Source organism: Mya arenaria, chromosome 6 (assembly GCF_026914265.1).
Source record: "Mya arenaria isolate MELC-2E11 chromosome 6, ASM2691426v1".
NCBI lineage: Eukaryota > Metazoa > Mollusca > Bivalvia > Myida > Myidae > Mya > Mya arenaria.
The window spans coordinates 10,489,263-10,513,264 of record NC_069127.1 but is presented as its reverse complement, the minus strand read 5'-3'; the positions used below and the strand labels follow the sequence as shown (position 1 = coordinate 10,513,264).

The 24,002-nt window shown below is 36.6% G+C and overlaps 2 protein-coding genes across 4 annotated transcripts; both read left to right on the top strand.

The window, feature by feature from the left end:
• LOC128236814 (glycerol-3-phosphate phosphatase-like) lies at window positions 1-5,694 on the top strand. Of its 2 annotated transcripts, none has more exons than XM_052951922.1 (2): window positions 1-98; window positions 4,549-5,694. In XM_052951922.1, exon 2 carries the CDS (start codon window positions 4,552-4,554, stop codon window positions 5,536-5,538), a length of 987 nt encoding a protein of 328 aa, XP_052807882.1. In that variant the 5' UTR covers window positions 1-98; window positions 4,549-4,551; the 3' UTR covers window positions 5,539-5,694. The 2 variants fall into 2 exon arrangements, with proteins under 2 accessions (XP_052807882.1, XP_052807883.1); XM_052951923.1 differs by lacking the exon at window positions 1-98 and adding an exon at window positions 2,744-2,895.
• Window positions 5,695-8,317: 2,623 nt separating this feature from the next.
• LOC128236755 (uncharacterized) lies at window positions 8,318-23,546 on the top strand. Of its 2 annotated transcripts, none has more exons than XM_052951852.1 (9): window positions 8,318-8,400; window positions 9,743-9,897; window positions 12,904-13,008; window positions 13,697-13,761; window positions 18,090-18,182; window positions 18,457-18,690; window positions 19,322-19,387; window positions 20,286-20,362; window positions 20,770-23,546. In XM_052951852.1, exons 1-9 carry the CDS (start codon window positions 8,387-8,389, stop codon window positions 22,790-22,792), a joined length of 2,832 nt encoding a protein of 943 aa, XP_052807812.1. In that variant the 5' UTR covers window positions 8,318-8,386; the 3' UTR covers window positions 22,793-23,546. The 2 variants fall into 2 exon arrangements, with proteins under 2 accessions (XP_052807812.1, XP_052807813.1); XM_052951853.1 differs by lacking the exon at window positions 8,318-8,400 and adding an exon at window positions 9,184-9,420.
• Window positions 23,547-24,002: the final 456 nt, after the last annotated feature.

Below are 24,002 nucleotides of genomic sequence, written 5' to 3'. Positions count from 1 at the left end.
ACGTGGTGTTTGTTTACATAACTTAACATTGGTAAAAAGTTACTCTCGTGTTGAATTGTTTTAACAGAGAACGGAATGTATCTTCAATAATCATTACGGTTCGTTAGCAGTCATGTTTTATATTTATTATGTGTACATGTTATGTATTCAAAGGTTTAATTGGCATAAGTTTAATTTAACAATGTTGTTTTAATTCTCCCACCAGCTGCTCAGACATGTCTAAGCTGAAGGTTATACTCAAAAGACTTCATTATTTCTTGTTTTAAATTAGGTGGTCAATATTTTAGATCGCTAGCTTGCATACTTCAACTTCAAGAATATTCACAATGAGAATGCCATTTAGACAGAGATGCTGAAAAAATGATTTTGATATACAGTTGTTTGGGGTATTCCGGATCTTGGTTAGTTCCGGATCAAAGCAGGTGAAAACAATCAATTATGAAAATTGTAATAAAAATTGTCCTTAACAGTTAGTTGATATTGGAAGAGTCAACCTTTTTTCAAGAATTCAAACAATTATTTGTTTACAAATTGCAACTTTCGTGACCTATTTTTTTTGTGTCAGACAATCGGACATGCGCACTCGCTCTTTAAAAAGTACGGGGAAATTATGGCGTTTCAATGAAAACATCGGAGTCTTACCAGTAAGTATTGTTTAATTGCATCATATTTATACATCAAAATGTTCACAAATATGTCCTTTATGACCCAAAATAAGCCAATATTATATCGGCCGCCTGTGTAAATTGCCACATGTTATGATATGATATTGATCGTTCAGGTAGTCACGGATCACGTGACTCCCAAATTGATACTCAATGGGGGATTTTCTCAAATGTATTTTGAGCTGTCAAACAGCTTTTATGTGTTGTATTTTTCAAACGAAATTGAATATTTATGTTTATTTTTATTTTAATGTTCATTTGAATGATCATTTAGACATATCCAGGATATATCTATGATAGTTTTGTTTAATGGAACTTTGGATTGAAAATTTTAAGCTTTAAAAAAAAAAAAACTTATTTACTTTAACTTAGTCTTGTGTCTTGAAATACATGTAATTTAGTTGAATTGTTATTTTCAGAAATGGGAAAACCAAAACATCATAGCCCAGCTGTGAAGAAAGCTAAATGTATTAAAAAGAAATACCAAAGTGGATCCCCCAGGAAAGCCCTGAGATGTAGGCGAGCCATTATCGCAATCGAAAAAAGGTAAAGTCTATAAGAAAATCTTCAGAACTTTATGGTTATTTACACAGGCGGCTTTCTGGAGAAGTTGATTTAGTTGATGTTTCTAATAATTACCAGTACATCTTGCACATTAATATTTTGTTCATCTGTAACTGCCTTGAAATTGATATACATGTACATTTGTAAATATAGTGAATCTTAAAAACAAATACACTTGTCCTGTTTTGTGATATTCAAATTCAATTTCCTACTAAAAACATAGAATTTAGTAAATATACCTAAATTAATTTTGATCAATTAAATACTTTCTGTTTCAGGTAAAAACCAGTGAGCCAGTTCCTGATCCTTCAGGCACAGCTGATGCTACTTTGTTGAAGACTATTGTGTTAGAGAAAAGTGTTATTAAGGGATACCATGTCTACAAGATCAAGCCACCTATTACGGATCTGCCTACTAAACTAGGGTGTACTGTGAATACACTAACATTGTAGACAAAGACGCATGTCTTTTGTGGCTGCCAGAACATATTCATGACATGGTTACAGACCAAAGTAGACAATTGAAATTATCCGACATTGCCGGCCTTCCCATTGGTCATGTACCAAGAACATTAGCAGGGTTTTTCAGAAGAGTTCTTGACGAGGAGGGAAGTATTTACGCCATTACAACTGGTGAACCGTGTCCAAGCTTTCCTCCCTGGCCAGCACTTAACGAGAAAGGAGGGGGTGCTGTTATCCCATGCTCCTATTTCATCCTGTGTCCATCAAGAACATCTGAAATGTCTGTCTCCCTGTTGCGCTCAGCATTGGAAACAATGCAAGAAGGTTCAGCTATGAACGTGTCATTTATTAAGTGAAAAGAACAGTTGTTTAATTGATGCTTAATGATACAGGTTAAAATCTTCCAAGTGTGTAATCATGTTTTTAAATGTGATTTTTTATATAAGTCTAGTCAAACTTTGATTTGTTTTGTACACCTGGTATGTGATGTTATAAGTGCGAGTATTTGTTAATTGATGCTTGATGATACAGAGTAAAATTTTCAAGTGTTTTAAAAATGTGATTTTATAAGTCTAGTCAAACTTTTATTGTTGTGTATACCTGGTATGTGATGTTATAAGTGTAAGTATTTGTTATGTATACCTGGTTTGTGATGTTATGAGTGTGAGTATTTGTTAATTCCTGTCTTATAACTGGAATCTTAATGAACGCATGTTCTAAAGTTGTGTTAGTTTGTTATTTAATGCTAGCATGTATGTTTAAAATACAATCTAGTTAAATCATTGTTCTCTTTTAAAATGCCCCCTTTGTTAAATTTGAATATGGCATGTCCACATGGCATATATAGGAATACATTGATTAACTGGTACTAATGTATGCCCCCAACTTCTTAATTCAATGTGAAACACATTATATACTTCTAATTTAGTGAAGTGTAACCCTTTGACAAAGTTTTATAACTACTTTGAGAACACCCATACTTTGATCCGAAACTGCCCAAGGTGAACCGGAAGTAACCAAATTGGTATGGTTATTCAAGCGTGTAAATATCAATAAAAGCCGTAACATTTTGTTACAAACAAGTTTGGTTCAACTTAGGAATAGTTTGTCTTTCATGTTATATAAAAAAAATTAATTCATACCAATGGATTTGAACTAAAAATACGCGAAAAGGTTGTTACTGATCCGGAATACCCAAAACTACTGTAACTATATACATAATTGTTTTATCCAATTAACAATGTATTGTGGCTTTTTAGTGGCAAATGTTCAAATAAGGAAGATATTGCAAAATAGTGAACTTTCTTTTGAGTCATTTACAAAAATGCAAACATCGTTCATGAATTATAAATAATTACCACAAAGCCACATGACGTTGATGCATGGATAGTGTCAAGCATTCTGGCACCTGAAACTATTCTTTTTTATTTAACACTATTGTGTTTGATGATAAAATTTTACCTTGCAAAATATAACGTTTTCTTTCATGCTTTACGATGAAATATGGGGTTTTAACAGTGAAAATATCAATTTGATATTTTCACTGCAAAATAAGGAGTGAAAATATCAATTTTCAGAACTACTTTTAAAATCCTTTGTTATTACATGTACTTGCCTTGGTCAAAACAGAACACTGGACTTCAGTAAATTATGTCAAAAAATGTTAAAAAAAATAAAGAAATATTTTATAAATTTAAATAAATATATAATTGGGAACTAACAACTTACCGTTTATTACCGGTTATCCCGTTTATCAAACATTTTACTGATCTTTGAAGCTGAATGGTCGAACATTTGCTTTCATTCCAAACAAATTACAGACAAAAACAACTGTTCGAACATAAATAAAATTTTATAGCATCGTTCAAATGTATTTTGAACTGTTAACCGTTGTAGTACGTAAAATGAGCTTCCTGGAGAATTCACACAACAATTTACAGATAGATCCGATATTTTTTACCCCACCCACATCTCAAAATGTGTCAACAAACTAGTGTGGCATTTACTCTTCTGGAAAACAAACATTTTAAAGCGAAACAGACTGGTCTGTAAGATGACTGAATATTAACTTACTATAAAAACACGCGTATATGCAGTCTTAAACTAAGAAGAATGGTTAAAATCCAATGAGTATCCACATTTGTTTTGCTAACACATTTGACCTTCCAAATATTCATTCCATAAATATCGGCGTAGTAATTTGGTTAAAATAAAGTGTTTTCATTATTTTTTGGAACATTTGTGCACTAATAATACTTCATTTTTTACTGTTCATAAAGCTTTGCAATAAAAAACGAGCGAATATTAAGCTATAAGAATGAATAGCAGAGAACTATTTCTCAGCAAACCGAAAGTAGAAAAGTTGACAGCTATAATTATGCATGAGGGGCGCCCCACGGGTAGCGGCATAAAGCCCACCCTTTTCAAAAAAGGGGGTAATTCAGAAATAAATAATAAAAAAAAACAAATAAAACTCCGAAAATAAGCATAAAAGAAACAGAAAATTTGTTTATTTCAGTGTATGATCGTATTTAATTTCACTCGTGATCATAAAAAAACTACATTTTCACTCGTGGCTTCGCCACTCGTGAAAATATGTTTTTCTATGACACTCGTGAAATAAAATACGATCTTACACTGAAATAAACAAATATCCTCTATAACATGTATAAAAGGTTTTATAAATTATAAAACCTTTTATACATGTTAACGTTATACTTTGCAAAGTATAATATAAATATAATATAAATTATAATATATAACACATAAAAACGACATAAAACATAAATTTTATTAAAGCTTCTTTTTTTGTCTGATCCTTACCAACATTCCTCTAGTATTTTTCTTCTGTTGCTCAGGTCATGATGTTTTCCAAAGGGCCCGCGTCTCGCTTGCGGCGACCTCTCGTGGAGGCTGCGCGCCTGCTTTCTGGCGGCCGGATGCAGACGGAGAGTATCTCGTGTCGGAGCTCCATCGAGCGCTTCCTTGATAACTACGACACTTTTCTGTTCGATTGCGACGGTGTTGTGTGGAAAAATGATCACGTCACTCCCATCCCCGGCATTCCTGAAGCGATTGAAAAACTACATCAACTGGGGAAAACGGTTATATATGTGACTAACAACAGCATGGTTTCACGGGCATCATTACAGAAGAAGTTCAATCAGTATGGGTTTGATTCGTCCCTTACACATATATATGGACCCGGGTACTGCGCGGCCCTTTATCTAAAAGATGTATTAGGTATTGGCGGACGTACATACTTGGTGGGCGGGACGGCAATGAAGTGGGAGCTTGATCAGCTAGGTGTAGCGAACTGCGGGGTTGGGGCGGATACGGACATACCCTCCAGCAACGTGCACCACCTCCTTGACCACACGTTCCACGACGACATTCAGGCTGTTCTGGTTGGGTTCGATGAACACTTCAGTTTTAATAAGATATTTAAAGCAGCCAGTTACATATCTAACCCAGAATGTCATTTTCTTGCTACGAATACAGTGGAGCAAGGCTTGTTTATAGGCGAGGGCAGGAAGGACGGGCCTCGCCGCCTTCCTCTCACCGGGGTTAAGGTGAATGCTATTGCCATGGCAGCAAACCGCGCACCTTTTGTGATAGGTAAACCATACAGGACGATGTTCGACTGTGTGTTACAGACTCATCCCGATATAGATCCCAGCCGGACAGTATTTGTTGGGGATAATCTGAAAGCAGACATGGCTTTTGCCAAAACTATAGGTGTAGACTCGACCCTAGTGTTGTCCGGCGTCCATGGATACAATGACGTAAAGGAGAACTCGCACTTGGCACCCACATACATTCTTGGTTCTTTAGCTGATATAACATAGAATCCCCGGAACTAGGGGCCAGAGGCGCGTACCGTGATATAACATAGTATCCCCGATAGTGGGGGCCAGTGGCGCATACCGTCCTTAGAAAAAACATTATTTGTGCTGTGCTTTCAATTTCTATTAAATGACAAAACAGATAATTACCGACTTATGTTTTATTATCAAAGCGTTTGTTAGGTGAATATAATAATAATGTATAGTTATATAAATTCTTCATTCTACCAACTCTATGAACAGTATTAAAGGTATATCAAAGTTGATCAAAATCGACCTTCTTGGCGGAACGCATGCTAAAGCTGCACTCTCACACATTGACCGTTTTGGAACTTGTTTATTCTTTGTCTTTTTACACATAATGGAAACCAGAGATTTAATACTGATAACAAAAGATTAGATCACAGTTTTAAGATAAGATACGATTTATTATGAGTCGGCAAGGTAACAACAAGTACAACATAAGCTCGCGTGAGCTTTTTATCCGAATATGTTGTTACATACCGTATATAGTTTAACAATTTAATAAGAGCTGGTACGTAAAATTAGTGATGATTACAAATAATAATAACATATTTATATAAAATTATACATTAAATTCATTGAAAGGGTTGATGATTATAAGAATCATAAAACATTAAAAAAGAAAGAACTATAAAAAGTGTAATTACAATTATTACAAAATGGCTCAGATTAATGCAACGGCTGAGTACCCTTTCGGTATAATGATATATATTATTAAGTAATATTGCACTAGGTAGGCAGCTATCGCAGAAATTTAGTTAGCATTTTAATAAACTATTATGTATTGTTATATAGCAAAAATGATTACTATACATTTGAAACATATATGGAGATCTACCTATGACAAAGACCCAGAAACAATATAAAGGAAAACCAGAAAAAGATTCATCGACTGCAAGTTTCAGCCAGACATAATTAAGCAACAAGAAGAATGGAAAACATAAAGCAGTAGCATCTTAATCATGCAAGAATAATGCACTAGTCAATTGTAACCACGCCCCTCAGGTCCGGGGGTATACCGGGGATAGAGGTGGAAATGGGTCGGTTTATTTTTTTACTTTCCATGTGGCCACGCAGTGGCGAGTGACTGCGGTGGTTTCATTTTCGGGCCGAAAATAGCGGGGAATAAGTCTAACCTAGAATGCCCCTGGAGTGCGGGGGCTTTTGGCAGGGATTTTACGGGGTTGGCTGGACCGAAAGTCAAAGTCCCCACTTTTACCCGGACCTAGGGGCCGTGGTAACAATTGACTGGTGCATAAGCAACTACCTATGTACAAGCAATTAATCACATTCAAGATTATACAAGAGGATACACAATGCACTAGGCAACAAAACGACACACACGCGTGATAAAAACATACAGTGCAAGCATAAACGTGCAAGTATGGTGCTGTGTTGACCCAACTAACCATGCTTACAGGCAATCCACTTGCATGCCCTACCACTCCAGTTCGAGATCAGACTTCAAAATTGGTTAAAGCTAGAGATGGTCCTAAAGTGGTCTGACAGTGGATTGTTTTACGTACGCTGTAGTTCTTACCTATGGAATCTGTATTATATTGAAATATCTAAATATTGTGCGTTTTATTGACACCAAAGTCAGATTAAACCGGTGGAGCAGTATTGTTTACAATTTTAATTGTTTCTAGAGCCATACATAGACCTCAGTCTGCGAACATGTAAGATAGGCATATTTGATTTAACAAGTAATTCAGTTGAAGTGGCTGGCGTTAACAAGTAAATCAGTGGAAGTGGATGGCGTTAACTAGTAAATCAGTGGAAATGGATGGCGTTAACAAGTAATTCAGTGGAAGTGGATGAATGCTCATCTGTCATCAAATACAATTCCAACAGCTCTCTCGTGAGTCTTCTCCATTTTTTCACTGTACAAAAGTGTCAAGCTAGTGAATAAGAGTTGAAGTTTGACAGCACACAAGTATGAAATAGAGTAAACCTATTGAAAATCTATTAAGGTTATGACCTGTCCTCTTGAGAACGTTGAAATGCTGTAAAGCCATATTACAAATGTGAGTATCACTCCCAACAGTTGGGCATTTCCATCACAAGAGATATGTGTGCTTTCAGAACTGAAAACAGGAGACCTGCTGGTAGTGTTCTTCAGCCGACAGCCATAGCCTGAAATTTGTCAGGGCTGGCCTGCATACAGTTTAATTTGAACCAGTCAACAAGAATCCTGCTCTCATCCTGTAGCACATTGCACAGATCGTCAACGTGAAGGATGAGAGTGAAAGGAGATGGTCTGCATAGTTGTGTTGTGCCTCTATGGATAAAATAAAAATATCATTGATAAAAACTAAAAGAAGATAAAAGAAGCAATTGCCCTAATATAGATCCTTCAGATGCATCCTGATAGTTTTAATATATACGTTCGAAATTTATTGTTTTATGGCTTAAAGCGTTGCTTGCGCGAAAAGAAAAAAATGGGGTTTTTTTTTGGCATAAAACATCAATTTTCAAACGTAAATTTAAAAAAAACAAGGGGTCTATGCGGTAATTCTCGAGTTATTCACCCAGTAGTCTTGTGTACCGAAGACCGTCACCTCCTCTCTACTTAATCTTCAGCAACATTTAAAATGATCTAATTGGAAATAATTACAGTGTGTTTGCATAGGTTTCCCAAATTTTATAAATAGAAAGATCTAAATAATAGAGATACACACATCAAATTCATTTAGGTGCTATATTGGTTGACTGTAACCGAGAGCATTTTTTACAAACATATAGCGATAACTTCCGGGTTTTAATTGCTTCCGGGTATTGAATGGCGCAAAATTTGATTAAATTTTAACAACAAAGCAACGTGAGAATGGATCTTTTTAGGTAATTTCTTCGTTTTTCAACTAATTATATATTTTTCTCACATTATAACAGTTTTCATAAGTCGTTTAATCCAGCTGACCATTTTGTATTCTGTAAACATTGAAAATAATTGGTGACCCGTAAAAAATACCCCAAAATACAGGGTGTCATGAAAAAACACACAAACACTCGAATGTTTTTATCATATGTTTCACTGGTTTAAAATAATTCTTAACTCCTTTCCTCGTCAAGCTTTCATTCTGCTGGGGCAATGGCTTTTAAGCTTTGCTTACGAATCGCCGTGTTGGGAAATATTAATGACATATTTCACATATCGAACATGTCTGAAATAATTCTTGTTTATACTAAAATTTGACAAACAGAACCAGTCTGTTGTTTTGTTTTGACTATATTTAAATAAGGTCATTAATCATAAAATCAAGGACTGACAATTATCTTAAATATCAGATTAGATATCATGCCGTTTTTAACTGAGTCTTGCATCTCTGTATGTATTTTATTTAATTAATACTGCAGATAATGCCGACCCGGAATACATTCAATGACATCACAACAGGCCCTGCAAGTCTGCTATAGACATGAAGAGATTGTTTATTTATATGTTTATTTATATTAATAATTATAGATATAGCATTGTTTTGTTAAAAATTAAAATATATAAAAAAATTATATTATATTACAAAAGTGGAAAAGTGTTTTTATTTGGTGACTGACGGGTTTCTTAGCAAATTGGCTGTAGTAAGACTGGGTGTCTTGGGATACCGTTAGTGTGGCGCACTGCTAGTGAAGCAGTATCTATATGCACACAGTCTTTGCTTTTTTTCACAAGCATGGTGAAAACATCCATTCACATTGATATAAAGCTCCTCCTACCTGCAAATTTTAACTACGTCAATGCTTGCCATATGTTTTCAGTTGTACGTTTATGGTGCAAAAGTGACATGATGACCCTGTATTTATCAGATTAATAAATTTAAAGCATGCTGCAGTCATCGCAAACATCAATAATAATGGCCTCAGGTAGGATGATTATCAATACAGGCCTGGCTTCCGTTGAAATCTGTGAATTTAGGTCATAAAAGTGATGGAAATGATGCAAAAGTACAGTTTTAAACTTGATTTTAAGGACTGCCACAACTAGCACAATTTTATTTTAAAGTTAATACACTGCAAGCTGGAAACTAACCGACTGTTAGCGTTAACTGAACTCAGTACTTTTTGCCATAACTAGCTTATCTGCGCAAATTACACTTTGTTGAGCTTTTTATTCATTTATGAGGAAAAACAATTGCATCATATATGTGAATATTTAACATATTTATGATTGGGATATGTTTTGAAGGTCCAGGAATCGCCCTGTGAATCAGACAGGTGAAGTAACTATAGGTCAGGATAAGAGGCATGCAGGACTCTCTGGTTCCCTTGACAACTTGCTGGACATAGGAGATGCAGACGATTGTCATGATACAGCAACAGATGAATCCTCCTCTGGCTCTGGTACTTGCTTTAAAACAAAATCTGGTAGTGTACACTTAACATGTCAGAATATGCTGGTGGAATTTCAATTTGTCACTACTGGGAACAATGTCTGGCATTTTTTGGAGTACATGTTTAATGCTTTAAAATATTTGTTGGTTGGTTGACGGAACCTTTTCAATACAAAGAGAACTCTTTGACCAAAGGTCCTCAAACTTGGTGGGGATGTTGGTCATGAACTGTTGACCCCTATTATTTTTAGATCAAAGGTTAAGGTCACAAGATTGACAACAGTCATGGTCATCTTTCAAAACAAGTTTTGCTAGAAAGTTGCAACAAATTAACTATTGTCAATATTACAAACATATTGGTTACCATGGGACTTCAATTGACCTTTAAACAGCAGTCCCTTTCCAGTATATATGTACAACTTGCATATAAATGTATTCTTAACTTTATTTTATCCATTTTCACTAATTCACTTCTGTCATGAGGATGCATACATATATGATGGACATATTTTATTGTATTATCAACTCCTATAACAACATTTAGAACTCGTCAATTACTATACATATACCTATTATCCTAAAAACAAATAGGACACATTACATTTACCCCCCAAGCTTAAAAGTTTATGATGACATTTTAAATAATTGTATTTTATTTCATATCATTTCATGATTAGAAAACATCACCAATTCTTTACAATTTTTGGAAACCACTGTGGATAACTGATTATTAATGTAAAAATACTATAGTCTTTAACATTGGTCAAACTAGTATAAGTCTGTTTATGTAAATGTAAAATGTCTGAACAAACATTACAATAATAGTATACTTGTTTTTAGACCCCGAAGGTGGGCATATTAAAATCCCACCGTAAAATCGTCCCTTGTATGGACAGATTTTAAAATAACTTGCCACATGTGTTCGGCATACCAAGACGACGTGTCGCATGCAAAACCCGTGTCCCTACCTCTTAGGTCAAGGTCACACTTAGGAGTTTATTCACAATGGAATGCTGCATATAAGGACATAGAGTATAGGTTGTCGTGTCCGGGCTGTAACTTTTCCTTGTATGGACAGATTTTAAAATAAATTGCCACATGTGTTCGGCATACCAAGACGACGTGTCGCATGCAAGACCCGTGTCCCTACCTCTTAGGTCAAGGTCACACTTAGTATTTATTCACAATGGAATGCTGCATATAATGACATAGAGTATAGGTTGTCGTGTGCGGGCTGTAACTTTCCCTTGTATGGACAGATTTTAAAATAACTTGCCACATGTGTTCGACATACCAAGACGACGTGTCGCGTGCAAGAACCGTGTCCCTACCTCTAAGGTCAAGGTCACACTTAGGTGTTTATTCACAATGGAATGCCTGTATTTCCTTTGTATGGACAGATTTTAAAATAACTTGCCACATATGTGGCATACCAAGATGACGTGTCGCATGCAAGAACCGTGTCCCTACCTCTAAGGTCAAGGTCACACTTAGGTGTTTATTCACAATGGAATGCTGCATATAATGACATAGAGTATAGATTGTCGTGTCCGGGCTGTAACTTTCCCTTGTATGGACAGATTTTAAAATAACTTGCCACATGTGTTCGGCATACCAAAACGACGTGTGGCGCGCAAGACCCGTGTCCCTACCTCTTAGGTCAAGGTCACACTTAGTATTTATTCACAATGGAATGCTGCATATAAGGACATAGAGTATAGGTTGTCGTGTCTGGGCTGTAACTTTTTCTTGTATGGACAGATTTTAAAATAACTTGCCACATGTGTTCGGCATACCAAGACCACGTGTCGCATGCAAGAACCGTGTCCCTACCTCTTAGGTCAAGGTCACACTTAGGTGTTTATTCACAATGGAATGCTGCATATAATGACATAGAGTATAGATTGTCGTGTCCGGGCTGTAACTTTCCCTTGTATGGACAGATTTTAAAATAACTTGCCACATGTGTTTGGCATACCAAGACGACGTGTCGGGTGCAAGACCCGTGTCCCTACCTCTTAGGTCAAGGTCACACTTAGTGTTTATTCACAATGGAATGCTGCATATAAGGACATAGAGTATAGGTTGTCGTGTCCGGGCTGTAACTTTTTCTTGTATGGACAGATTTTAAAATAACTTGCCACATGTGTTCGGCATACCAAGACCACGTGTCGCATGCAAGAACCGTGTCCCTACCTCTTAGGTCAAGGTCACACTTAGGTGTTTATTCACAATGGAATGCTGCATATAATGACATAGAGTATAGATTGTCGTGTCCGGGCTGTAACTTTCCCTTGTATGGTCAGATTTTAAAATAACTTGCCACATGTGTTTGGCATTACAAGACGACGTGTCGCGTGCAAGAGCCGTGTCCCTACCTCTTAGGTCAAGGTCACACTTAGTGTTTATTCACAATGGAATGCTGCATATAAGGACATAGAGTATAGGTTGTCGTGTCCGGGCTGTAACTTTCCCTTGTATGGACAGATTTTAAAATAACTTGCCACATGTGTTTGACATACCAAGACGACGTGTCGCGTGCAAGAACCGTGTCCCTACCTTTAAGGTCAAGGTCACACTTAGGTGTTTATTCACAATAGAGTGCTGCATATAAGGATACAGAGTATTGGTTGTTATGTCCGGGCTGTAACTTTTTCTTGTATGGACAGATTTTAAAATAACTTGCCACATGTGTTCGACATACCAAGACGACGTGTCACGTACAAGACCCATGTCCCTACCTCTAAGGTGAAAGATACAGTTAGTGTTTATTCACAATGGAATGCTGAATATAAGGACATCAGAATGTAGGTTGTCAAGTATGGGTGGTATTTTTTATGTTTAGAGGCAATTTAAAATAACTTGCCATATGTTTTTGTTTGATCTTTAACTTTTCATGTACTGACCTTGTTCATAGGTCAATGTCACATTCGGGGGCATTCGTCACATACTGTGACAGCTCTTGTTTTATCTTTTATGATTATTTTGTTCCCTTTAATTTATCAAATCATTACAGAGGAAGACTTGAACATAGCGAGTAAAAAGCAGAGAGTGTTTGCTATGAATCTCGTCAAGCGGGAGAAGAAGAAAGAAAAGGACCATAGGAAGAAAATTGACAAAAGTGAGAAATCAGGTTTCATTTTTTCAAACCCTTATTGATGACTGTGTAAAGAAACACCAGGTGGTTCAGGGTAGCTCTGGTCATCAAATGGCAGTACTTATAATATGTCTTGACTTTCAAGCATTTTTCATAGGCCTCTCTCATATTATAAAAAATATTTAAATTAAACCTACAAAGGCAGGAGTGTTACATTTTTAATAAATGGCTGATGCAATAAAAACATATATTTTCTGTGGGGAGTCTTGTAGGAGCTGAATCAAAGATTCATCATGTTCAGCATCCAAATTCTGGTAACTGCAAAGCAGAATAATATGAGAACATGTAGCTTATCATTTCGGTGAAGAATAAAGATTGATCTATGTTCAATGACTGATAACTTTAGAACAGACTTAAATATCAGTATTACTATTTTCAAATGGATTTGGTCCATTTGAAAAATTAAGCATTGTCTAATTGATTCAAATTCTGTCTCCATCTGTATAAGTTCTCCTTCGATTATTGCTAGACAAATGATTGTTTAAACTTCGGAAATGATTGTTTTCGACTGTAATGTAGGTTAATGTACAATTTTTATTATTGAAAAGTTACCACTAAGAATACTTCGATCTATGCATGTTTAACATATTTTATATATTTCTCTATTCAAGTATAGTGATTTTAGTATTAGGATCCAAATTTGTTATTTCAGATATAATTACTATGGAGGATTTCCTGGGAAAACAGACTGAGTTCAAGATGTGGCTGTATGAAGAGGTATGATTCTTTCATGTTGTGTGATCTTTATACAGTGATGTGATTTGTTCGCGGAATTCCGCGGGTCTAATGGCCCCAGGCCCCCCCCCCCCCAGCTGATTAAAAAAGATACTAGTGTGCTTTTGGTTGTAAGAGTTGATATCCCAGTTTGCTTCAAATTTAAAATCAGAAGAACCCTCAAAAGGGCTTCTAAAAAGCCAGTTTTTCTTCTACAGCAGTGTGCTTTTGACCGTAAAAGTGCCCCAAGAATCCATGACCGAAATGGTTTCAGCCCCCCAGCTGCCAGGTCAATCACATCCCTGTTATATTAGGTTAACATGGAATATTTTCTATGATTAATGCTGTATTCATATCATATTCCCTCCATTGTAAAGCATTCAGACAGTGTTATAATGATTTAGTATTTTAACTTTTGGTTATCTATTTTTTCTTACGGATGAAGGAAAGCATACTGTATCTTTAAAAGATTTTAGCTGTTTCAATAAAAAGGTGGAGGTATTGTCATGATGTCATTGTTGATGTTGTTGTTGATGTTGTTGTTCTTGTTGTTGTGCAACAACTTGAACTTTGGCCATAACTCAACCATTACAGATTTTTAAATTAAACTTAGTACACATGTTGCTGCAGACAATATGCAGATGCCGATAAACTAAAAGTTAAGCTAAACTAATTGTGGAGTGATATCTGTTGTTTGATTTGGAAAAACAAAATAAAAGACAAGCATTGACTATTCACTGAACTCTTGTGATAAGCTTGTCTGATTTTTTAGCTCCACTGGCCGAAGGCCATGGAGCTTATGTCGTCACAGATTGTCCGTCGTGAGTGCGTGCGTGCGTGCGTGCGTGCGTAAACTTTTACTTTAAACGACATCTCCTCTGAAACTGATAAGCGGATTTTGACAAAACTTCACAGGAATGTTCCTTTGGTGGTCCTTTACCAAAATTGCTCAAATGGTTCCAGTCCATTGCACAATATGGCCGCCAGAGCTAAAAATAGCAAAATCTTTAAACGACATCTCCTCTGAAACGGTTCGGCAGATTTTGATGAAACTTGACAGTAATGTTCCTTGGGTGGTCCTTTATTAAAATTGCTCAAATGGTTCTGGTCCATTGCACAATATGGCCGCCACAGCTAAAAATAGCAAAATCTTTAAACGACATCTCCTCTGAAACAGATAGACAGATTTTGATGAAACTTGACAGAATTGTTCCTTGGGTGGCCCTTAACCAAAATTGCTCAAATGGTTCCGGTCCGCTGCACAACATGGCTGCCAGGGCAAAAAAATAGAAAAACCTTTAAAGAACATCTTCTCAGAAACCGATGATCAGATTTTGATGAAACTTAACAGAAATGTTCCTTGGATGGTCCTTTACCAAAATTGCTCAAATGGTTCCGGTCCATTGCACAATATGGCCGCCAGAGCTAAAAATAGCAAAATCTTTAAACGACATCTCCTCTGAAACGGTTCGGCAGATTTTGATGAAACTTGACAGTAATGTTCCTTGGGTGGTCCTTTATTAAAATTGCTCAAATGGTTCTGGTCCATTGCACAATATGGCCGCCACAGCTAAAAATAGCAAAATCTTTAAACGACATCTCCTCTGAAACGGATAGGCAGATTTTGATGAAACTTGACAGAATTGTTCCTTGGGTGGTTCTTAACCAAAATTGCTCAAATGGTTCCGGTCCGCTGCACAACATGGCTGCCAGGGCAAAAAAATAGAAAAACCTTTAAAGAACATCTTCTCAGAAACCGATGATCAGATTTTGATGAAACTTAACAGAAATGTTCCTTGGATGGTCCTTTACCAAAATTGCTCAAATGGTTCCGGTCCATTGCACAATATGGCCGCCAGAGCTAAAAATAGCAAAATCTTTAAACGACATCTCCTCTGAAACGGTTCGGCAGATTTTGGTGAAACTTGACAGTAATGTTCCTTGGGTGGTCCTTTATTAAAATTGCTCAAATGGTTCTGGTCCATTGCACAATATGGCCGCCACAGCTAAAAATAGCAAAATCTTTAAACGACATCTCTGAAACGGATAGGCAGATTTTGATGAAACTTGACAGAATTGTTCCTTGGGTGGTCCTTAACCAAAATTGCTCAAATGGTTTCGGTCCGCTGCACAACATGGCTGCCAGGGCAAAAAAATAGAAAAACCTTTAAAGAACATCTTCTCAGAAACCGATGATCAGATTTTGATGAAACTTAACAGAAATGTTCCTTGGATGGTCCTTTACCAAAATTGCTCAAATGGTTCCGGTCCATTGCACAATATGGCCGCCAGAGCTAAAAATAGCAAAATCTTTAAACGACATCTCCTCTGAAACGGTTCGGCAGATTTTGATGAAACTTGACAGTAATGTTCCTTGGGTGGTCCTTTATTAAAATTGCTCAAATGGTTCTGGTCCATTGCACAATATGGCCGCCACAGCTAAAAATAGCAAAATCTTTAAACGACATCTCCTCTGAAACGGATAGGCAGATTTTGATGAAACTTGACAGAATTGTTCCTTGGGTGGTTCTTAACCAAAATTGCTCAAATGGTTCCGGTCCGCTGCACAACATGGCTGCCAGGGCAAAAAAAATAGAAAAACCTTTAAAGAACATCTTCTCAGAAACCGATGATCAGATTTTGATGAAACTTAACAGAAATGTTCCTTGGATGGTCCTTTACCAAAATTGCTCAAATGGTTCCGGTCCATTGCACAATATGGCCGCCAGAGCTAAAAATAGCAAAATCTTTAAACGACATCTCCTCTGAAACGGTTCGGCAGATTTTGATGAAACTTGACAGTGATGTTCCTTGGGTGGTCCTTTATTAAAATTGCTCAAATGGTTCTGGTCCATTGCACAATATGGCCACCACAGCTAAAAATAGCAAAATCTTTAAACGACATCTCTGAAACGGATAGGCAGATTTTGATGAAACTTGACAGAATTGTTCCTTGGGTGGTCCTTAACCAAAATTGCTCAAATGGTTTCGGTCCGCTGCACAACATGGCTGCCAGGGCAAAAAAATAGAAAAACCTTTAAAGAACATCTTCTCAGAAACCGATGATCAGATTTTGATGAAACTTAAAAGAAATGTTCCTTGGATGGTCATTAACCAAAATTTGTTAAATGGTTCCAGTCCACTGCACACCATGGCTGCCAGAGCTAAAAAATAAAATAAACTTTATACGACTTGTCGTCGAAACCGATGACCTTTTTTCGATAAAACTTGACAAAAATGTTTGTTTGGTGCTCCTTTACTCAAATTGCCCAAATCATTTCGGTCAACTGCACAACATGGCAGCCAGAGCTATTAAAGTAAAAAAATTTTTTAAATAACTTCTCCTCAAAAATTGATGATTGTATTTCTATGAAACTTGACGAAAATGTTCGTTAGGTGGTCTTTGCTTGAACCTTTTGGCCAGTGGAGCACAGGCACTGATGTGCCTCTTGTTTAAAAAAATGATGAGCTACTGTCATCACCTGATTGTCGTCAGAGGTGATGGCGTCGGAGGCGTTGGTTAAGTAAAGTGTTAAGGTCATTTACATGGAAAAAATCAAAGCTATCACTTTGAAACTTTGGAATACCTGTTCACTATCAAATGTAATAAATAAAATAAATAAACCGTAAAAGGATCAAATCAGACGAGCGTTCAGCACCTGCAGGCGGTGCTCTTATTTTTATTATCATCAAATTATGTCAGGAAAATGTCTTGAAAACTGCTGTAAGAAATAAAATAGAACATTGCTAGACCCTGATTGCAATGTGAAGGTGTTCAACTTTGCAAGAATTGTAAATTTTGGGCACTTTTTTACAAAGTTTACCTTGTTCATTTTTTTTAAAGCAAAAATTGTCCAGATAATTACTCAAAAACTTTGAACATTGACTGATGGCAATGGTAATCTGTGGGCAACACAGGAACTATTAATCTTGGTCACTTTGTGCAAACTACTGGAAAGCTATTGAATGAAACTCAGGAAACTCAGAACATAGATAGTTTAATAGCACTGAACTGAAGCATTATTATTGGGAAGTTATCTCCCTTAGGTTACATTTTTTAATGATCTGGATATTGGATGATAAATGAAAATATTAAATCATACCCTGCTTCTGTTTTTTATTGCCATTAAGTTATTCACCATTATTTGAATTTTCTATTCATGATTATGCATTTAAAGTAAGTATATGTCATTTATCTGACACAAGTTTATCTTAAATTTGAAATTAAAGAAGACTAATCACTTTGGCTTTTTTATCAGCCATATTTTACAAGAAATGCATGTTATTAAAAGTATTTTTGTTAAATATTGAAAATGTTCTCTCTTTCACAGAAAAGCAAGAATGCAGCAGAACTGTCCTCACCAAAACTGAAGGCTTTCTTCAAGCAGTTTGTCAGGCATTGGAACAAGAGAAAGCTTGCAGGGGTAATCACACTGTCTGTATTTATATCTAGCATTTCATTATCATTGTTAGATTTGTTTTGGTTATGCAGTGATTTATTTTGTTTGACATGCTAAAATATGCCTGCCTTGCTTACATGTACGTGAAGTGTTAAATATTTGCTAAAATATGCCTGCCTTGCTTACATGTACGTGAATAACCCTAGTGAAGAAAAAAATAAACATCAGTTTTATGTTATACCCTAATATTTTGTCAAGTACATGTTTGAAATTAATAGCAAATATTGTCCCTGCACAGAAGTACTACCGGTGTTCCACGCTGCCGGACAGCCCCGCCCCCCTGACCCCCAAGAAGTCCAACTTCCTGTTTGACAGTCATGTGACAAGGGAAAGCCCCTTGAAGACATTCAGCGAGGACATTTCAGAGAAAGCCCCACAGACATCACCATTTGTTACATTCGGAAAAACTCCACCCAAGATGTTTAAGTCTAAAAAGTTAAACATCTTCGGCTCAGGAAAAGATGTTGCATTGGTAAATACATTTAAAACAATATGTATTTCAATTTGTTTAAATTGATTTTTTTTTTTCACTTAACATTTCATGTCTAATTTTGTGTTAGTGTGCTTTACACTAGATGATGTATTTATGTTACTGGAAAGGGACTGCTAAGTTTCTATTTTATTTAAACAGAGCATTGTTAATACACTAAATGCTTGCTTACTTAAAACATCTTGCTTGTCAGTTTCATTTTCTTAAACAAAGTTATAACAATTTGTATCAGGGCTGTCTTTCAAATTTTGTTATTTGGGCATGGGAATAGGGCCCTTCCAATCAGGAATTTGTTGATTAAAGGAAATTTTAAATAAACGTAAATTACCTATTCTGTAATAAAATCAATTCTAATTATATTGATGTGTAATATACAATAAAGCACACAATCATACTAATGGATTCTACATGTAGCTGGTGACAGCATGTTACTGAAAAAAAGCTCACAAAGTTAGTTTTTGGTCATGTTTTTTCATCATGTAAAGGACTGAAAAAATGAGGGGAAATATGTACTTTTAAAAGTGGGAAATCACTAAAAGACTGCCTTGTTGTTTAGACAACCCTCTATATAAACAAAGAACATATTTTTATAACCTTGTATTTTGAATTTCAGATCTCCATCGCTCCTCTTGGATCACCTCAGGTAGAAATCAGGAACAAGGAAAACATTGGCAGTGAGGTGGGTGGATAAAAGGATTGCAACAGTTATTCAAACCATGTGTTACAATAAACAGAGTATAATTGTTAGTTTCTATTAAAGAAAGCAGTCTTTTCACTGAGTGAGCACCAAATTTTATATTTCATGAGTGGCATAGCCACAAGTTAAATATTTTTAAACAATGATCATATGGTGAAAGTAATTGCACTCACTCTGAAACAATGATGTTCCTTTAAAAAGTTATTTTGAATTACATCATTGAAAATTTTCCCAGCTGTACTCTCACTGACGGAAACACTACAAGAAAGTATAATAAACTAGTAATACATATATAATGTTGTATATATAGTAAATACATTTTTTTTGTGAATATTTACATCTGCATTATTTAATAAAATGTGCTGATTGCAAAGTATTCATCCTTATTTATTTTAATTTGTTTTCAAGTGAAGTATGCTTAATTGGCTTTGGACTTTTCTCGGTCATTACCTACTATGTTGAACTATTGAATCCAAGTCCCTGTGTGTTTGTATGACCATGTTTATCATGTGGCTAGTAATCTCTCCATTGGTTGAACACTTCATGCATCATCATTCACTCCATCATACACCATACATGTATATCTACCAGGGATTCATTTTCAACAACTGCTAGACTGCATTCCTCAGGTCTCCCACATTTCACAAATATTGGTCCTGAGCATTACTCTAATAGATCCAAACAGTGCAGCCTCAGGATACACATATTCAGGACAAAATGGATCCTCTAACAGAAAAACCTGGATATGCAACAATATGAATCACTGTTTACTAGCACTGTCATCTATGTATGGTCAATGAAACAAGATCTACATGTCATCATCAGTCAATAAGTGTACGATATGTACTGTCCTTTGCTTATCATTGCCTTTCCATTTCAGGAACACTACCTTGTGCCACCAAAGATAGATGTTAAATCAACTACCCACACCACAGCCATTAAGGAAAAATCAAAAATGTAAATATATGTTTGACTGCTGTCTGGTATATAGACTTACATGAACTGGCCTCCTATCAATTAAGATTTGTAAAATCAAAGTGTTTATATAAGCAATTTTCAACATCAACTGAATCTTGAAAGAATGGTCTGGCAGTATAGGTGTCCACTTCTCATCAAGGATGTTGTGGGTTTCAGCCCCACAAAGGCTACCTCCTTTATAGCCTTTCAAAAAAGGGACACCAGTACTGTTTTTTTCCCAGCCAAGGGACTTAGGGTCATTTCATATAAGCTTACAGCTGTCTTCATGATCAAGCTCAAATAAATTAGTATTAACTACCACAATGTTCTATGTATTGAATTAATTACTAACTTTTACAGCTATGAATTGGCAATTTTAGTATATTTGATATTTTCCCTACCTGCAGGCCACGAGGAGCCACACCGTTTAAGCTCTCTGCCCAGCACTGGTCAGCCACTGTGGAGGTTGACTGTGACCCTGCGGCCTCCCAGAACCAGAGGGGCAACTGGCCTGCCCCGCCCACTGACACAGAAATCAAGGGAGGTAACTGTGTCACCAGCAGTGACTCTCCTCACATGCCCCCTCCTCCACCTCCACGAGTGGAGAGTCTCAAGAAAGCCTCATCAGGTACACAGCTCTCCGCCAACTACTCTGATCCATACGACACACTGCCAGACACAAAGACCAGAATCAGTTCAACCTCAGACTATCAAGATCCTCTGGATTGTGTCAGTGTCAATGCCAATTGCCGAACTATTCCTCATAATACGAAAGTTGTGTTGACTTCTCTTTCCTCCCAAAATGATGAGCCTGATTTGAGTCTTTACTCTAAGCCTGTGATTGAGAAAAGACTCAGTAAGGAAGAGTTGGAGAATATGTATGCCAAACCAGTTAAAAGATTGAAAAGTGATTCTTCTAGTGAAAAAACTAAAGATCACAGTGAACTACTCAATGAGATTATGGATCATATAAACAATAAAGGTGAAGTTGGTGCTCAGAGTAAAAAACCAGATCCGGAGTATGCTACTATAGAAGAGTGTAGACAGGAAGGGAAACTTCATGTTGAATCAAAAGATGAGGGAGGGAAGAAAAAAGATTCATTGTATAAGAAAGTGAGTCCACCAAAGTTTGCAAATCTCTCTAGAGTGAAAAAGAGGACAATAATGGCTGCTTCAACAGAGAAAATATACGAAACCTATCTCAGTTTTGGTCGCAAAACGAAACTACAGCGAGATGGGCAGCAGGGACCGAGTGAGGAGTCTGGGTCAGGGTTTTTGCCCCTGAGACAGCGCTGTCACTCCCAGCCGGACATCTCAATAGGTGATAACATCAAGGTGTTTGATATTGATCTCGACTCAGACCAAGGGACTGGCAATGATACTCAGAAATATGTTTATAGTTCATTTAAACCGTCAGACATGAGCAGCACACACTCATTGTGTGGCTCAACGGGTGGCTCTCAAAGACTCCTTAAAGAAAAAGCTAAGAGTTTTGATGACGGTTTAAGGGACATGGAAGCCCCTGGGACTCCTGTTATTCTGGCCACACCTTCATTTGACTCTCTGTGTAACGTCACGCCACTTAGTCACAACTCTCTTTCTCTAAAAAGCCTGTCTACTGAAAAATCAGGCTCATCTGAAAGCTTGTTATCACATGAGGCCATGTCAACCTCAACAACTTCAAGTCTCTCCTATGGGCCCGATGAAAAATCTGGATCGCTCCAAAGCTTGCATTCAGAAAAATCACTGTCACCGGTGAAGGAAGAAGACGAAGCAGATAATGAGTGTAACAAACCAGACAATGGGCCACTTGATAAGGAGGCATACAGGACTGGGGTCATACCTCTAACTCCAGGAAAACTAAGCGCATTAAAACATGGCATTGACTTCAGTAACTATTTATTGAAACCAGTTCATACTAATGAAGATGCTGTGAATAGGAAAGACTTTGACACAAATAAAGATAAAGAGACCAAGGATAAAAATGAAAGTGTGCAAATTAAGGAAGCTTTATCTGGTGTGAAAACAAAAGTTGACTCTTTGAAAGTGAATAACAGAAAGGAGACTGAAAGGAGACATACAGTTCAGACTGTTGCTGAGATTAAATTTAGCACAGAGACCAAGAAACTGGCAGTAGCTCCGGGCATTGGTGTAGCATCACGCAGTAGGAATACAAGGAAAGAGGCAGTGCTCCCAGGAGGGAAAGGCCGCTGCTTGAGCACGGAGGGTCGGTCAGAGTCAGAGAGCAAACGCAAATGTGTGGAGGGTCCTGGGGTCAAAAGTGTGTGTCCGGGGATCAGGGACAGGGGGTACCTGGAGACTGACTTGGATAGCGTGGGAGATAGACGGCCGCATGTGATCATGAAGAAGAGCAAGAGTCATAGTGGGTTTGACACCGGAGCAAGTAACGTAGTCACAGACATTTGGTAGAAATGGGAACTATTAGAAAGAGTCATAATAGGTTACAAGTAATGTTGTCACTGACATATGGTAGAAATACGAACTATTAGTCATAATGGATTGACAACAGGCTAATTAATATCATCAGTGACACTGATATAGACACTTCGGTTTAACACCAGGCAAGTTTCGACTTCACATTCATCTGGAAATAAACACTAAGAATGTTAGAAAAAGTCACTGGGATAACAGTGGGCAACCAACATCAGGTGGAAACAGTTGAAAGTACTTGTTGGTGCTTCATGACTTTTATATTGTATAAATACGCTATAAATGTACCATTTATATTAGTAACAGCATTCTTATTCAATGCATAATGTGCAAGCTAAACAAATGCCATTGTACTACACTGAAGCAAAAGGTGAAAAGTTGAAGTGTTTTTTTTTCCCATTTTGATTTTCTTTCAGATTTGAATAGTGCTTGATATCAAAAGTGTTTTCTTACATTTTGATTGGAAAAATGATCATAGTATAATTTAAAGGTTATTAATAAAGTACATGTACATGTATATGTACAAAGAAAAATCTATGCCATACATGTCATGGTGTTATAATGTTAACTAGATGAAAGTTAGAACATTAGTGAAATTGTAATCAATATCTAATGTATAAATCTTTTTAGATTAATAGTTGGTTTTTGAGTGTTGTGTATTCGTTAATTGTTTAGTTTAGTATTATATTTACCTCAGACTATGGTTGTCATTAAATATTTGTCATCTATCGCATCGACTTTGAGTTGTACTTTCTATTACCATTAATGAAAAATTCGATAGACAAATAAAAATATATGATACATTTCATGAGTTTGGAATTAAAAAACAATTCTACATGTATTTCTTGCAAAACCAGACTAATAATTTAGCTCACTTAAGAATTTTGAGCACTTTTACAGCCATTATTTATCCAATGTCGCCAAAATTTGGTCAGAATGTATTTCTCAATTGACTCCCAGGAAATTTTGAGATTGGGCCAAAAACTAGGTCAAATGGAAACAATTCAATATACCAGTCAGAATGTTTGTCACAATGAAATCGAAGTACTGGGTCATATTGAATAAAAAATAAAACTAGGTCACTAGTTCGAATCACATACAATCAATAAGCATACCTCAATATGTAAGCGTTTTTGATGCCCCCCCTCCCCCCCCCCCCCCTTCAAAGAAGATGGGTATATTGCTTTGC

Excerpts from the sequence above, each read along its gene's own strand:
- LOC128236814 (XM_052951922.1), top strand. The coding sequence starts at position 4,552 with ATGATGTTTTCCAAAGGGCCCGCGTCTCGCTTGCGGCGACCTCTCGTG.
- LOC128236755 (XM_052951852.1), top strand. Across the intron at positions 13,762-18,089 it reads AGATGTGGCTGTATGAAGAG|AAAAGCAAGAATGCAGCAGA; the intron begins GTATGATTCTTT and ends TCTCTTTCACAG. Across the intron at positions 20,363-20,769 it reads ATTAAGGAAAAATCAAAAAT|GCCACGAGGAGCCACACCGT; the intron begins GTAAATATATGT and ends CCCTACCTGCAG.